Below are 17,879 nucleotides of genomic sequence, written 5' to 3' on the forward strand. Positions count from 1 at the left end.
CGGGTGAAGGGCAGAGCTGCTGGTGGAGTTTGTCTGAAAACATTTTCCCCTAAAAAAACTCATGTTTCCTTCCAAACAAAAGAAATTCCAAAAGCCTTCCTCCCTGTCCCCACAGGAGCAAGCTTGATATAGAAAACAGACCATTTTACTAAAATGTCTAGAAGTGGATCACCTCAGTTTTTCCTTTTTATGTTTCTACCCCCCCATTTCCAAGAAAGGGTGCTGCAGTGCTCTTAAATAAAAAATGATAGCATTAAACCAGCATACATTAGCTGGAAATTACACAGTATTGAAGCAGTGATAATCTTTCTCCACCGAGCTAACAGAAAAATGTGATCATCTGGCACAACTAAAAAGATTATTTCATTCCAGAACTCTCCATTCCTAAAGTCTTGCAGCTGAATCCCAGGTTATCAATGTGTTAGTCTTAGGATGAAAATCTTTGAAATTGGATGTCAGGAGCACTTTGAAGAAAGAGACTTTTAAAACAGGGCAAACAATGTGTGCACTTTTTGTTGCAGGTATTCCAAGGCAACTCCAACTCCGGTGACGTAGTGCGCAACAACTTCATCCCTCCAATAGTGGCTCGCTATGTGCGGATTATCCCTCAAACCTGGAACCAAAGAATAGCACTGAAGCTGGAGCTGATGGGCTGTAGAATAATGCCAGGTATGGGGTAAGCAGTGCATGGTGCCCCTAAAGCCCACTGTGCTGCCCCAGTGCCGCTGACCCCCCCTTCTCTCTTGCAGCGAACAGCTCGTTCACGCATTCAATGTGGCAGAAACCCAGTCAGAGCACAGAAACCTCCCTTGGAAAAGAAGACAGGACTGTTACAGAGCCCATCCCCTCCGAAGAAACTAACTTGGGTAACGCTACCTAGTGCTGCATTTTCTGTAGGATGCATCGTGCCTTCAGCCCAGTCTGAGTGAACTTTAAACTTTCTCACAAATCAAAACTTTTATTTTCCCTTCAGACTTTATTAATGACAGAGAGAAGAGGGAGGAGCAATAGGTTCTTTTTGTATTAAGGCACAGAAAGAGATTGAAAGCCTTAATTTTCCTTGATGTGTTAAACACTGGGCTTTGGTTTCCCTGTCATACTGGTTGATGTGCCATGCTTGGTGGGTGGCTCAAGGGAATTCAGTGAGCACTCAGCAGCAATTTTTGGGAGAGTTCTTCCTCACTCTCATCCTGTATTTTAGAATTTTTTAGTATGTGAAGTAGTCATCTCACAAAAGTGTTATCATCTCTCCACACAAGCATGACTCCTTCTAGAGTGAGTTCCCAGCTGAAAGCAGCATAGAGTAGTGCCTGATTGTGTAATTAAACACTATTCCATAATGCCTGCGTTCATGGGGGCTCAGACAACCTCAATTTGTGTAATTCTCCCTGAATTTGCAGTCTTCATCCTTTAATGTTGTGGAGCTAACTTCTTAGCTCTTAAAAAGCAAACAAAATTTTGTATACTGACTGTTTGGTGGGCTCATAGCCAGGCAGGAATTGCCAGACCCACAAATGCTAGTACCCATTAGGTAGCTGATAGTTGTAGAAATGCCTCTGTGAAAAAAATGGTTGTAAGAAGCAATCCGTGGAAGAAGAAACAAAATTCTGAAACTGCTTGCCAAGAGGAAAAAAGCTCAGTTCATCTGTGCAGCAGTATGAGTAAACCATATCCATGTTCACTGAAAATGAAATCTACTGAGATTTCATCTGCTAAACTGTAAATGTCCTGCGGACACTTATACTGCCTTATTCTCACAGCTGGCAAGTGTCTGTAGAAATGGAATGGCACACTCCTGACACAAGAGCCAGCCCACCGCTAATTTTCAAATCCCTGCTCTAAAGCATGTTAGAATTTAAGAGTGGCTAAACAGGTTTTTCCCTAGGTTCCCTCATGGAAATCTTTGAACTATTTTGACTGAAATGTTTCAGCCAGTTCAGCACGAGCCATGAGACACTTGGCATGTAAAAGTGCAGTCTCCTCCGGCAGATTTATAAGCAACTGCAAACAGTGTGTATGAGTGGCTTTTTAAAAGTCATCTAGTGTGTAATAAGAAAGAACTGCTCTTTGTAATGATGCATATAGGTGCCAAGTCAAGTGTAACCCTTGAGAAAGTACATTCAACTATTCTGTTTCAACACTGTTCCACACAGGTATATGGTATCCAACCATGGCTGAGGAATGGTCTTTTTGTTTTATAATTGTGCATTTTCATGCTTTCTTCAAGAAGCATTCCTGCAACATTATCTACCTTTTGTTATAGTGAAAATTACCAGCTTTAGAGTACCTTTTAAACTTTTATCCCTTTTTTTTTTTCTCATGCAGGTTTAAAGCTTACAGCTATAATTGTCCCCATCCTCATCGTGCTGTTTCTGTTTTTGTTCTCTGGAATTTGTATCTGCGCAGCCCTACGCAAGTAAGATACTGTTTTTTGTCAAAGGAGGCATTTGTGGGTGCCTAGCTAGCATGTCCAACTCTGTGCCTTCTTTCCAGAGCCTCCTTACCAGGGAGCTGGGAATTGATCCTGTTTTTCCATCTTTCTTTTAAGTAGTCTTTAACCTGTCTTTGTAAATTGTATTTGTAAATTATATTTCTTACTGTATGCCTCTCCTAGTCAGAGAAAAATGAAGGTAAAGCAGGTCAGAACTGTGCGTAACCAGCTGTTCTCTTCACCTTACATGTACTCACAAGCACTGAGGTGTAAAGCAGTCAGAGACAGGATACTTTCCACACCAAAGCCAAGTAAAAATTCAGTGAAGGGAAGATTTGAGCTATCTATCTGGATAATTTTCTTTTATTTCCCTCCTGTTGTGTTTCTGCCTCCCAGTCCCTTAAGTCAGAGCACTTAACCTAGCAGGCTGAAAGCAGAGCTCGGCTCTGGAGTCACACACATACACTGATGTAAGCAGCTAAAAGTAAGCTATTTCAGCTCAAAAGACTGGAAGAAGCACTGCTAACTGTGCTTTCTGCTAGATGCCCATTCCTATGAATCTGCATTTTCATGTTGAACCAGGAAATTCTTCTGGCAGCAGATGGGGATTTGGAAGTGTAAGCAATGCTCTGGTGATGCTGCTTCATCACCAGTGATACTCAGCTCTGCCCTGGATTCCCAGTAAATCCATAGAATAGCCAAAGAATTCAGAAGAGCAGACCCAAACATAGCCTGGAGTGACACATGTAGGCATAGACACATCAAACTGATGAGTGTCAGCCCCAGAAATGTGAACACCAGCATTCACAACTGGCACATAGATGGAGGAAAAGAAAATGTCAAAGTGCTGGTTTGCATGCCTGATGTTCTGGTCAACAGCAACCTCCAGGAACTCGAAGTGAAGCCTTGTCCTCAGCCACTAAGTAAAAAGGCTCTGCTGGAGCTAAGGTATGAAGCTGAAATGCTGTAAGTACTGATGTTCATAAATCCTTTCCTCTCCTCGCAGGCGAGAAGCCAAAGGACTTTCCTATGGATTATCCAGTACTCAGAAATCAGGTTAGTGGAGAATCATGCACTTTGTCCTGTCCTGTCCCCTGGGCCAGCAAGAAGGAGTATATGCAACTAAGTATTTAATGCTTGTGAAATAGAATCCACATTTCCTCATTCAAATTCACCTCTTCATACCAGGGAAACAGCAAATGATAGTCCCACTTGTGTCATCCTAGCACGGTGCCCTGAGAAACAATATAATTTAGTTTCTATGACAGAAAGGCAATTAACAAAAGATCTATTATACAGAGTGCATAAGTTAGCATGTAAGAGTGCTCCCAGGTGCCCTCCTTTTCCTTCCCACTTCCAAAATACCTATTTTGCAGAAAATTGCTCGTTTTCTTTTCTTTTCCCCACAGCAGAGGGGATTGCCTTTCTCTAAGAGAACAAGGTATAATAATTTTTTATGGCTTTAATATTTTCTTCTCACTGCCCTCCCTGGTTGAAACTGTGTTTATAAAGCCTAACAACAGTGAGCTGTATTGAATGAGGGATTGGCTTAAGCACACTGCTTTAGGAGATGACTGCAAAACCCCAATGAAATATTTTCTTTGTCTTGCTCAATAACATTTCCTAGAGTGGGGTTCCCATCAGCTTGGTAGCTGGGGTGTTTTTCCTGGCCTGACAGTTCTGTGAAGGAATATGCTTCTGAAACTCTGTTTTCCATAAAAAAACCAAACCAAACCACTAAGCACTTCATATGTCTCTTGACAAGTCTCTTGCTCAGCTCCAAAATTTCATCCCTCAGCAGGTGCTGACGTCAGTGAAAGGAACGCTGTTACCCACTGCAGCTCGCCCTCATTAGAAAATTAATTTGTACTTAACATCATATTTGCTAATATGATTTTTCAAGGTCACATCATAATCCTTTCTCACTTGCTAATGAGGACAAATCCCAAGAAATTGAAGATAGCCTCTTACCCACTCAGTTCATTTGTTGTATGTCTGCTTCATAATTCAAGCTCCTAAGCCCTTGTGAGCCAGGCTTGGGGCTTAGGAAGCTGTGAGTCAAACTCACCTCTCCACAGACCTCCTGGTGCAGGCTCCAGCAAGTCCTTGACACTGTGCATTTTTTTTTCTTTTCTGTCTTACAAGGGTGTTGTGAGAACAAGCTAATTGATGAGTGCAGGTGCTCAGATACCAGTGAAATAGAAGCCACCCTAATCTACTGAAAAAAGGAGAAATTATAAGCGTTATTTTTGCCACATATTCAATGCCAAAACATAACTGACTTAAAGTTGGTATTTTATCAATATACTTTGTTAAGGCATCACTGTAGGCACCTACAGAGTTTGAGCCCTTCTTGCCAAAAAATCTTATATAAACTTGGAAATCCCAGTTGATGATTCACTTCTTCCTTCACCCTCCATATTTAGGGGGCTTTTTTTAAACAAACAGCCCATTTTAGTCATGTTTTTTAACTATTTCAATATATTGAGAGCAATGAGTATACCAAAAATTAAACTTTTTGGTAAGTCTTCTGATTCTAAGCATTTATCTTGCTGATAAGCCTTCTATTTTTATTTTATTTTCATAGGTTGTTGGAAACAAATCAAGCAGCCCTTTACCAGACATCAGTCAACTGAATTTACCATCAGCTATAACAACGAGAAGGAGACACCACAAAAGCTGGATCTGGTCACCAGTGACATGGCAGGTAACAGCTGCTCCCCCCCTAGATTGCATCCCTTTTTCTCTGTGTGCAGAGTCAGTAACAGGGAGAGTGATGGCCCAGCAATGTTACAAGGTTCAGCTCTTATGTAAGCTGAGGTCCAGATTTATTCATGTTCATCCCAAACATATAGTGAAGCAGCTAAATATATTAGGAGAAGAAAGACTCACTATTTTGGATTTTTGTTTTCTTGGAGTTGGAAAAATTTCCTGACTCTGAAATAGTTACAGCTGAAGGTAATGATGGAAGGCACTCAGGCGTGGATGAAGTGTAAGAATGTGCCTAGGATAGGATTGGTTCCCTTTGCTGACTAATGGTTGTGTTTCTATTCAAACACAAGTGTCTCTGGAAATGGAAATATGATCAGCCCCTTGCTGCTGGTCAAATAGAAGAGTTACTTAGTTGGTTTGTGGTGGGATTTCGTGCCTGACTGGGAGTTGTGCTGCGATCCCTGTGCAGCTTTCCTGAACTATCTGGAAGATGAGGCCTCCCAAAGAGGAGGCAGGTGGATGAGAGAGAAGAAAGCAAACCACAGCACTTCTCTCTGTGCTACCTCAGCTCCAGCTCACTGTTTGGATAGAGCAAATCCCAATGAAAGAGCATCAGCACAATTTGCATCCCAAAGGGATGATTTTTTTAATTCATCCTCTTAGCACATCTTATCCCCGCCTAGTCTAGTCTGTCTGGTAAGGCCAGTGAGGCCAGCCATTTCATGGGATCAGTGATCAGCACTCTTGAGGAAAGATTAATTTGCTGTTTCCAGCCCCTAGACCTTAGAAATTCCTTAGAATTTCTTCATTGTGTTTGACAGAGAAATACATTTATAAAACAAATGAATGGTTACTGTAATTCCATATGGTGCTACTCTCAATATCTTTCAAAGACAGTTTCAATCCTTTATAGAAACTTCCAATATAAATATGCAGAGACCTATAAAGCAGTTTTAAGGAAAGAGAATGAATATAGGTTCCTCACAAAATATGGTTATTTGGTTCCCTGGCCACATCTGAGCAGTCTTTGCTCTCTCCACCATCCCCTCCTGCTGTGTTTTTGGGAAGTCTGAACTCTCAGCCTGGCTCAGGCATATTCCCAGCCTTAGCATTTCACCTGCAGTCTCCTTAAAAATAAAAATCACGAAATAAGAACGTGAATGCAACCTAGAAGTGTGTCATTTAATAGTTTAACTGTAGGGAGCTCATGATCTGCATATAGGTTATCATGCTACATGAAATTCCCTCACTTGGGACCCCCAGCTGCCTGCCAGCTCCCAAAGGCAGCCAGGAGGAAGTCGAGGTGCTTCATCCTGAGCGAGAGAGATTTCTGGGGATGGTGGCAGCGATGCTGGGGAGAGCTGCACTACTTACTTAGTGAAATATCATAACACCTTCACCCTACATGCTGAAGTTTGGGACACAGCCAGAAACTGCCAAAAAGATTCACAGGACATATGGGATCGAATTCGACGCTCATGTCAGATGAACCGCGATGCCAGAACAGAAACCGAGCTAACTTCTTCACGCCTGCATGAAAACACGATACTTTAGCAGTGTCATTTACTAGAGCTGTTCAGGCCACTGTATGTATCTGTAAGAGATTGTCACCAGCGCCAAAGCGAGAAAGTTAGAACGTTCACTTTTCTCATAACAGTATTACTGGATTTTTCAGAAAACCTCCTCGTTCAGATCTCCTCACACGGCAGCCTGGCACCTACCTTAACTGGAGGTGCAAACACGCACTTCTTGAGGCTCTGTTTCCTCCATCCCACTCCCTGCTCCTGCTCAGGCCGTTTGCCCTAGGCCAACTCTATCCCTGCCATCCCCCTTGACTGGGTGACTGCCCAGTTCCTCCAGCAGCACCGTTCCTGCATCTCCCCCCAAGCTCATCCCCCCTGGCATGCCTGCAGCCGTGCCGAGCTGGCTTAGCACATTTCACACTTCCATTGACTCTCTTGGCTGCCGTTTTGCCTAACTTCATCCTTCTTGTCAGTCAGCTACTGTGAGATGCCTTTTAAATAAAGCCGGCTCGTTAAGAATCCTCTGGGCATTTTAATTATTCCGAAAGTGGAACACTCATTTTTGGAGAACTTCTGGCTTGTGGATCTTCCTCAAGTGTCCTTTGTCCAGTTTGTTGCTAATATTTTGTTGATCTCACTCTTTTTTTTGGGGCTTTCAAGTATACTCCAGAAATGTTAGTTGATTTGGGAGAGGGTAGGTAGGGAAAGGGAGGGAGGGAGTAGGAAAAAAGGTGGCAGATTGGAGCTTCTCTGTGGAAGAGCTTCTGCCATGTTGTGCAACTCTTGCTGGCTGAAGGAAGTTGAAGGATCTGTGTTGGGGAAAGGTTTCCTCACGTCCCCAATAACCATGCATTTCATGAAATAACAGTGTAGTTTTTCAACATAAAACACCTATCTATGCTTAAGTTATATATATATATATATAAGATAACCAATCTATGCTTTATTGAGCATTTAATGCTTTCTTTTAGATTATCAGCAGCCTCTCATGATTGGGACTGGGACGGTAACACGTAAAGGATCTACTTTTCGCCCCATGGACACCAAGGAGGAGGGAAGAAGGGGGAGTTCTGAGTTCGAAAATCACTATCACTGCCCTCACAGAGCTAACAGGCACGAATATGCTCTGCCCCTGACCAGCCAAGAGCCCGAGTACGCCACCCCCATCATAGAGCGGCACATAGCAAGAGAAAGTAATTTCCCCTCTGAGAATGGCTACAACGTTCCTGTCGCCTCCTCTCAGATACATTCCCTTACTGCTGGCAGCTTCTCCAGTTCATGTAAAACCGACACCAGGAACGGAGACTATCAGACACCCCAGAGTGTCATAAACTACGACAAACCCAAAGTTAATGGTGTTCTGACCTCGGTGAGCTACAGCACAGACTACCAGAAGCCCCAGCAAACTGCTCTCGGGGGCGAGGGTTACTCCACGCCCAGGGACTGCCTAAAGCCCATAAGCCAGACAGCAATGACAGCTCTCTTGTGATTTGCCGAGCAGGAGCGGCACGGTGCGCAGGAACGTCACTGCACAGCTTTCTGAAGTGAAAACAGAGTTTGGAGGGACTCTGCTGTGGGAGGCAGAAGGCAAACAAGCCCTGTGTACATAATATTGCTGTCTTGCTGGGTTCTGACATCTGAAGAAAGCATATGCTGTTTATCACTGTTTATAGCAAGAGAGATGTTATCAGTGAAGACTGTACATCTTATTTTCTGTAACTGATCTCAGTGCTCCATTTGCAATGTGTGCAATTTGTACATAGCTTTTATTTAAGGAGAATTTCTTAGGTTTCCTTTTCACCTGGGGGTTTGAAAGGATTGCAGGAATGCCTATTTAAGAAAAACAGTCCTCTTTTTCTGTCTTTATCTTACCTGCTGCTGTTCTGGCAGCTGTAAATGGTGTATCTTACAGTTGTGTTGATTCATCTCCTTTCCTATGATAACTGAAGATAGGGCTGTAATTCTGACTGGGAGGATAGAAGTTAAACTACTTGCTGCATAATGTGCATGAGAGAAGGCAGCTGAGTATTTAAATGCTGTGCTCAAACACAACTTCCCAGCTGCTTTTTTAGCAGCAATTCTCACATGCTTGAATTTGATCTAGCGTACAAGCTGAGCCCATGAAACTTGCAATTCATGTTAGAAAACAGGTATAAAGGCTGAAACTGGTTTTGGGTTCAAGCCATGGTTTTCACTCCACAACAGAAAAAAAAAAACCCCAGCAAACCTAAACCAGAAAAACAAACAAAACAAAACAACATATCCGATACCAGTTAATCTGGGGGAAGTTATTTTATTTTTTTTTTATCTAGGAAGTGTGTCTGTAACCAAAATGTGAATTTACAGCTGATCATTCAATGCTGTTCAAGCCCACGTTGATTCTTTTGCTGCTAAACTATAAGGAAATTTGTTCCTTGGCACAAAGCAGCAAACTTCCCGAACTCTTCATTTCTCCACTAGGTATTTTTCTGTCTTACAAATTTAGTGTAACATTTCTGCTAGAAGTATTCCAGCTACCTAAAACACAGTGTGTGTATGGGTTGCTGTTGCAGTTAAATCTGCAAGACCGGCAAGATCAGCACCGTTGTTTTCAAATAGTTTTTCCTTTTGCAGCTAATGTTTCCCTTAGTTCCGTTTTCAGACAAACTTGAAAAAGCCTGGGGTTGGGTGCAATGTGTCGCACAGTAGCTGGCTCCTCTTTCAGCAGGGGCAGCTTTTGGAGCAGAGCAGCTTCTGGTCATGACTGGGACCGTCCACTGCCCTCCTACCTCCAGTGTTTGGGGCATTTCTTTGAATTCAAAAGCTTGTCCTAAAATGTCAAGAAGCTATATACTTCTGTGAAGAAAGAATGGTGCTATACTTAAGGCACAAGGTTGGGAAGCGAGACCAGTGAAACCTGAGCTCTGGGAAAGTCGCTCTTTGAAGGCCCTCCCTTTATTTCCTTGTACATAAACGGGATGATTTGCAAAGGATGCCATGAAGATTGATCAGTCTGTTCGCAGAGTGCTTTCAGATCTCTGGGTGGAAAGTGCTCTCAGAGGACAGAGTGGTTGCAGTGGTACTGCTCACGAATACTGCTAACTCCAGCCAGACCTGAACTTAAGGCAAGCTCTGAGTGGGTTCTTTGCATACCCTTGTTTTGCGGCCTCAGGTGGTGGCATTCCCCCGCGCTGCCGCACCGTGCATGCGATTCCCATGCAAAGAAGAAAGAGTCAAGGTAACCTCGTAGCCTTCCTGTGTTTGCTGTCAATACAGTTTCTGTGAAATGTCTAAAACACCTCAGGTCCCGAAGTGAAACAGCAGCAGCCTGTTTGTTAGACCGAGCTGGGCGGTGTTGTTTACCTTCTGTTGTTTACATGTCTGTGTAAATAAAGAACACTGGTATTTGTAAATCAGCCACACAGCCCTGCCACTTCACTGGGTGACTGGATCATCGCTGCACGCCCACTCCCGCCACATACCCTGCAGGGTGAGAAGGAAGTGTTCCTTACGCCCTGCAAAAGTGCCAGTTGCGCTGCTGCAATTCACGGCCCCAGTGTGACAGGCTAAAAAAAGATTCTCTCAGTGCCCCATTTAGCCCAGATTTTCTGTCCATAAGCTCTAGAGAAGAGCCCACAAACAAACTCCTGCGCCAAACCCCGCTGCTGGGTGCATATGATTGAGGAAAGGATGAGGATGCCCTCCTGATGAGCTTGAAACCAATCCTCTGCCCACACAACTAATTAGCCTGACTTGTCACTTGACAAACAAGTCAGTAATTAGGCCTACTCCCCACCTAATGAGGCAGCTAAGTAACACAGCAATGCAAGGGGACCAGGCAGCAGGTGACAGTACTTGTATTACAATGAAATTTTTGCCACATTTCTGTGGCACATTTTGCCAAATTTCTGCCACATGCTTGGCACATCTGCAGCAAGAGTCAAAAGCTCCTTGGCAACATCTGTCCATTTCTGCTGTCACTCAAATCCATCTTAACACAGCTGGTTTAGCCTAATGGAAAGTTTGATCTCAATTTGAACCTTGCCTTCATCCTTACCCCCCTCAAAAGAAACCCAACAAACCTGCAAAGGTGGCTTAAAATAGATCCCCAAACACCTTCAGCCTCCCTTCACAGCAGCTTAGTGCTGACAGGGACAGAGGCAGCACATCTCCTGGTCACTGCCACGGTGCTTCATGGTTCACATCTGAGTGATTGCTGAGCCTGGTTAACACTAAGAGCCTCGGGCCTCTCCACCTTGGCCTAGGAAATTTTTAGCAACCCTAGCAGCAGATACACAAGGGAACTTCCTACTCTACATCTCTGTATCCTAATGGTGCTAGAGATACAAAGCTCTGTGTAGGAATGAAAGAGGATTTCCTGAATCTTACCAGTGCCAGTGCCCATCCATCCATCCTCTGAATGGTTTTTACATACTGTTACATCAAACTCCAGCTTGTCTACATCAGCCTGTCCTCCGCCAAAGCCAGATGCAGATAGAACACAAGCAGACAGCCTTATAAAACACCATAGGTTTAAAAACCTTTGTCCCACAGTGAAGGTTAGAGTATGCACCATTTTGGGATATTTCCACATTCAGAAGGCCTGTTAGCTCTGGATCTCTCTCCAGCATCTCTAGAGATTGTATGAGAGCAGGGTCTGATCTGATCCTCTGGTCAATGGAGACTTTCAGTGGTGTTTTGGTACCAAACTTCTTCCCCAAGCAGCCACTCCCAGTGGGTTGGAACAGTAAAGCCAAGTCAGAGTCCACAAAAAGGTTAAATATTAACTGCTCCTGACACTTAGGACCTGCCTGTCCCATTGACTACTGACAGCAAGTCGCTGACTTTGTTGGGAACAGGGACAGCTCTGTAACTGCACGTCTGACCGAGGGAACCGAAGGAGGTGGCTCTTGAGGTAGGAAAGTGTAAAACTAAAAATGGTGTCAGCTACCTACAGCTCAAACCAAAAAATGACAGCATGCATTTCCAGCTGGTGCATTATATTTAAAACACAAAAAAATTACAAAAAGCCCCCATCTACAACAAAGGTTCCAAAAATACCACAGCAAAACCACAAATTTTATCTGCCGTGACCTCCTTAGACTGGCAAATAGATCACAAATTCTTATTTCTTCTATCAAGTACCTTTCCAATGCATACAAAAGTATTTTTTCCTATCAAGTGTAATCCTAAAGAGTATTTTTCTATTTCTTTTACTTGCTAAACATCAGATAGTAAACCTTACCTTAGCACCTACCATGATGTTTACTTCCAATAGGCAATAGATTAAAAGTAGCCCCACACTGGAATTTGGATTTCCTGGCTCAGAGTATGTCCTGGTTAGAACATCACCTGCTCTCTTTCTATGATCTTTGGATCAGCAGCCTGGCCTCACCTCCCTCTCCAGGCCTCCCTCACCATCCACAGGATGGGTTCAAGCAGCTCAGTAGCCCACTCACTACAGCAGCCTGCAGAGATGGGGCAGGCAGGGAAAGCCCTGAGGCCGATCTGCACCCCAAGCATCTGAGGAGCCTTGTGAGCACAGAGCTAAAATGGCAGCAGTCACAGCAGTGTCTCTAGCACCTGTGTGTATTGACAGATCCCTGACTCCTTATTTTGAAAAAACACAGGAAGTTGGATTCCAATCACTAGAAGCAGCCTGTGAATCCCATGGCTGGTCTGCACTGTTGGCATGGCTAAAACCTGGGAGGATTAAGTTTTTAATGCAGGCTTTCTTCAGATTTTTCCCACAGGCTGCCAGAGAACTGGCAGTCCTTCACTCCATGGGCAGGTTTTAGTGGAACCCTGTCTGAAGTACAAAATATTCTCTACACAGGATGGGAATATCAGGCTATAGGTCCCATTACAGGAGCAGATACGTAATGGTGCTTGCCTCTTTGGTAGATCACTATCATTACAACAAAAAGTGAAAAAATGAAGAGAGTTCTAAGATGGGAGTCTGTGGTCTCACAGCAGTCCTGCAGGATCAGATGTCCACTGAAAAGTAACCTTGCAGAAATACATCTGTATTCTTCTCCACCCCCTCTCCAAAATCAGGTTAGCTTTGCTCAGCAAGTGAGCCTCTTAAAGGCTCCCCAGCCTGTAATCAGGCCAGACCGAAAAGGAATGACAAGGTTATGTTGTTGCATTCCTTTTTCCTTATTATTTTCCATAATAAAAATTGTGTACTGCCCTTTCTTTCCAATATCAGCTATGATGTAAGTTTGTACTGACCTCCAGCCTCCACTGTGATTAGTACAGCGTGAAAGCAGAATTTGCCATTTCGTTTGAAGCTCATCAGTGTTGTTGATACCTGCACAGAAAATTACCCTGTGGTAATAACCCATAGCTCTGTGGGGTTAACAGGACTACCATTGCAATGCCTAAGAATTATTGAAGAGAGTGAGTTTCACAGAACATACTTATTTAAAAGGAAGGTGCCATTTCTGCACAATCAGTTTCAAACTTAAAATAGAAACCTCTCCTGAGGGCTTCCTTTTTTTGAAGCCCCCTTCCTCCCCCCAGTACAGTCCTACAATCCATTAAGGACATGCGACAAGGAGTCAGATAAAGTATTTCTAAACTAGATAAAGACAAGAGGGAAGACATCCTTAGTTGGAGAAAATCCATGCTACCCGTGATAAGGAGGATGCCTCACATCTGACTTTCTGTGCTATCTCATTGTATAGTCTGGACATGAGAATTTGGAGACTTTTTCATTCAAACGTCACCGATTTGTTTAGGCTTCGCCTCACATTAAGAGGCTGTAAGTCCTAAAAAACCTTTGCCATCTACAGTAGGCAAAGGTTATTCAGTAACCTCTTGTCCTGGGCTGAGTTAATTCATTACTTAGACACTCACAACACAGCTACTGCTCTGCCATGTGACATCCAAGATTATCATCCTGTTTATTTTTATACAGTCACCAGTATAAAAAAGAGAAATCCAGGAAGGAGACAACTTAATCAAGTTAAAACACAACATAATTTTTTACCATAGTAAAAAAATAAGTCAACAAATATGACATAGCAGTGTTACTAAGGCATTTGTGTCCTGAATAATCACCCTGAACAGACCTCAAGAATCCATAATTTTGACTAGACACAAAATTTTTAACAGACTTTACTGGAAAAGCTCCCTTAATGTATTAATAATCTGCATTATTAGCTAACCCAAAGAGTAACAGTACCCTGAATACCCAGCATTTCCTCCTACTAAACCTGAGCTACCAAAAAGAATGAGAAAATTTACAAACATAAATTATTCAAAGCTTGTAACATTCTCTCAGCCAAATCAGATGATAACAGACAATAATAGACTTAAAAAACACATGTATGTTGCCTGCTAGAAGGCAGGCAAAAAGGTAGAGAGGGAGCCAAAATTCTAGGCTTAAAAGAAACACCAAGACCAATTTAAAACAAACAATACAGAAACATACAGCAATGGGTGATGCCTGAGCTGTGACAGGGAGCTTATCAGAAGTCCTCCTCCGTGAGGAGTGGCAGATAGCAGAGAAGATGGTGATGCTTGCCATTAAACAAGAGGAGAAAAGACCCAGAAAGACAGCAGTATCACCCACCACCCCACCCCTGGTCTGAACAATTTAACCCCCTGAGCATATACTAGAAATCAGTCTTTACAAATGTGTTTCGTTCATCCTAATTTCTCTGGCCCAGGCAAACACCATTTCGCAGATGGGCGAACTGAGATAGACAGATATGCTGCCACCTGTCCAGAGCTGTAGCAACAAATCAAACCTATCCAAAAAATGCAAAGGCCTCTGAAAACACCAGCCACAAACCTGTGAAAAGTCCTCTGTTGAGGAGGGAAAGAAAGACAGGGGCGATAAAGACTAAGACGAGCTAGCAGACCTCACTTGAAGAGGCAGCTTTTCTTCACATCTATGGCTAAGCTTTTTATCCTTAAGTGACACCATCTGTTCTGACAGACAGTTTTATAAAATTTGAATAAGGTGACCTGGATAAAGCATGCCTGTTATATGGAAATGCCGGTGTCATACATGGATGTGGAAAGGTTGTGGATGGTTCATGCATCAAGCGCTTTCAGCATCTCATCACAAAAGGCCACACAAGCCTTTTCTGACATGCCACAACACAAAGCAAGACTTTTGATAACAATGCTGCAGTAAGTTTTCTACTATCTTATAAAGACCTTGCAGTTGACATTCATACTCCTTTAAGGTAAGTATTCATGTACATAGGTAACTTTTTAACATATGAAGTCATGGTCCCTCTTCTCCTTTTTATAATACAACCACATCACTGTACAAGGACCAGCACCAAGGACATAAATATGTCTCTGCTGACAGCTCTATTGATCACCTGGTTAATGACAACAAACAAGGTTTGTGGACTGGACTATCATTTGGTGGTCTCTGGAAAGGAGCACCAGGAGAGAAAAGACAAAGGTGGGTCAACATGAACTGACCTTCCTCTTTCTCCAACCAAGAGGCTTCTGTCTGAACCTGGACTAGAGCAAAACACATCTTTTTTTCCCCACTTCTTCTCATCTGACATGACCATGGGCAGTCTCTGTTCCAGCAAAGATTCCAGGAATGTGACAAGGCTGGTTCTGTATCATGGTTGAAGGACACCGGTGAAACACAGGCAGGAGTATTTACGAACCTACCTGGCCATCTCACACTTCACATTTTATCAGTGCATTTTGTCTCTTCTTTTGGAAAGCCTTAACCCATCCACAAACAAGAGATAAAACATTTCACTGCTTGTCTCTGAGCTTGTAAGAAAGCAGAGCACTCATTTTTTAAAGTAATTGATGGGGATAATCAAGTGGTTTTTAGCAAGTCATGAGTGCAGATCTGTATGTAATTATGTATGTCTGTGTTTATATGTGTTTGGACATATGCTTCACTGATATATAAAGAGGACAATTTTTAACTGTAATATGTGCCATCTGCAAACTACTTGCTACAGGATGTCAATTAGACTGGATGTCAATTATTTTAAGATTACATGTTTCTAGAAATAGTTCTAATGAATGAAGTTTTTCTATTTTTTTAAAACTAAAAACCACAACCAACCAACTAAACCACAAGAAAACCCCAACCCATGAAACAATAGGTTCTGTTTCTCAAAGGTACGTTAATGCTGAATATTGGAAGGAAGCTGCTGCCCCCTGTTGGCACCACATACAAATGCAGATACTTTGCAGGAAAAAGAAGATTCTGATCACAAATTGCAATTACTAAGTAATAAACAAGTTTGGACACGGAAAACTGCATAAAACTGACACGGCCCCAAGTACACTTGCCTACTTACCCAGACCACTCAACCCCAACCCCATTAACTTAGTAAGATGTGGGGGTCGTAATACATAGAATCGCCACGTCTTTCATTTCAAAATAAAAGTTAGTAATATGGGACCTGGATTTAAAATAACACCTCAAATAATACTTAAAGGAGCACCCTAATTCTGCTGGCCTCCTGAATTGCCTTAAAACACCTCACATCTCTCACAAATTAGGAGAACACCTAAACTGCCACACTGGATAAAAAAGGAAGATCAAATAAACAGGAAAGCCTGCAGCAGCACTCAATTCACAGCTATTCAATTTCTCAGTCCCAAGCCCAAACCTGCCACCCTCAGAAGCTCAAGGTAACCACTGCAGGGCTTAAACTGTAGCACCCATAAGGAATCCCTTCTCACAGAACCACAGACTACCATGCAAAGTATAAACTGAACCAAGAGGAACTGGTGCCATTTATGGATGTAACTCAAAGGCCTCACTTCCATGAGAGGATCAGCACTGCCAACCTATAGAAACCTTCTTCCCCAACCTTTAGCAGAAGAAGAGTCAACAGTGGCAAACTCTCTACAGGTTGTTCCAGCAGGGATTGAATAGGGACACTCAATTTACTATTGGAAGGGAAAGCGTTCATGTCAAGGACATTCCCAGCAGTGTATGCCCAGTGGACCAAATATGTAAGTATTCCAGTTCAGTAGCATTTTATTGCTTACATTCCCCTAAATAATTTGATGACAGACAAACACTTGGACAACAGCAAGTAAAGTAACATTAGAAAAAATATTTTCATGGGAATCTGACTTACTTCATTTGACAGAAGTAATAGCTATGCAAATATTTAGACAGTTCATAGGCAAATTAAGATTTAATCAACAGGCTGTACAGAGATTTACAAATATATTTGAAGACTTGCAGTTTTAACAGAAAAATTACCAGCTGTCTCCGAAGCACCCCCTGACTTTCAGCACTACAGGCAATGAAAACATGTCTGTGAATGCCTGTACTTTCACTTGTATTTACATTTTCCTAACCTCCTGATTGAGACCCAGCCATTGAAAACCAGGCAGCAGAGAGCTGATGACCCCACAACTGATGCAGGGGAAGCTGAGGAGCCAGCTAAGGCTGCGGTGCTTTTGCATTTCAAAAAAGGAAATTTTAAGAAATAGAGTGACAAAAACTCTGAAGGGAACTATGATCGAAATTCCCAGTAAAAAGTTACAAAGAAAAACTGTAGCCAGGTCTCCTGGGATCAAGAGGTGGACTTCTAACATACCTCTCACAGGGGACTGAAGAGCATAGTCCTGTAGAGCCTTCAAAACATTGGCAGCTCCAATGCTTACCTAGGTAGAGCTGGGAAACACAAACCTTAGCACATTTGACTCAGAAGCAACACATCCTGCACAGCAGCAGGCGTCACAAGCAGATTCCAAAGTACTTCTGAGGGAGGGGAATATCAGGTGAACAGAGTAGCTAGGACAAGGCTACTCTGAAGCATTAAAAGCAACATGAGAACAGAATATCTATGAGAAAAGAAAATCCAAAGAAATCGAGTATTTCTCTTTCAAAGTCAGCATGTTTTCCACTTCTCAACTCCTCAGTTCCCTTACAACTGTGAAACTCCTGAAGAATTGGAAACTGCGTCCTGTTGGAAAAGACACACTGGACCAAGGTGATAATATTTTCCAATTATTGTAGTGTAAGTTCAAGCTTATAAAGGCAAGCTTGAAGTATGTTAGCCCATTTTTTTCAGGTCATTAAGCTGAGGTTTTAATCAGCAAAAACAGACTTCTTACACATCCTAAGTCAGGACGTGTTTCTCTTCTGTCACATGGGTCTCTGGGAAAAAAACATGCAGAGGATTATTCAATGACCACAGTCACTGGAAGCAGCCTCTGAGCTCCTTCAGCAGGACACTGGAACACAAAGAAATGTTGAATCATCTTCTTTG

The 17,879-nt window shown here is 42.7% G+C and overlaps 1 protein-coding gene across 1 annotated transcript in view; it reads left to right on the plus strand.

Moving 5' to 3' along the window:
• DCBLD1 (discoidin, CUB and LCCL domain containing 1) overlaps positions 1 to 10,061 on the plus strand; it is a 46,709-nt gene extending 36,648 nt beyond the window's left edge. The window contains exons 10-15 of the mRNA XM_086876876.1: positions 522 to 669; positions 750 to 866; positions 2,326 to 2,416; positions 3,438 to 3,487; positions 5,019 to 5,138; positions 7,638 to 10,061. Of these exons, the coding sequence (XP_086733002.1) occupies positions 522 to 669; positions 750 to 866; positions 2,326 to 2,416; positions 3,438 to 3,487; positions 5,019 to 5,138; positions 7,638 to 8,155 (1,044 nt within the window). The 3' untranslated portion in view covers positions 8,156 to 10,061. The remainder of the gene's footprint in view (positions 1 to 521; positions 670 to 749; positions 867 to 2,325; positions 2,417 to 3,437; positions 3,488 to 5,018; positions 5,139 to 7,637) is intronic.
• The last annotated feature ends 7,818 nt before the right edge of the window (positions 10,062 to 17,879 follow it).

The sequence above is a fragment of the Cyanistes caeruleus genome, chromosome 2 (genome assembly GCF_971803275.1).
Source record: "Cyanistes caeruleus chromosome 2, bCyaCae1.hap1.1, whole genome shotgun sequence".
NCBI classification, from domain to species: Eukaryota; Metazoa; Chordata; class Aves; order Passeriformes; family Paridae; genus Cyanistes; species Cyanistes caeruleus.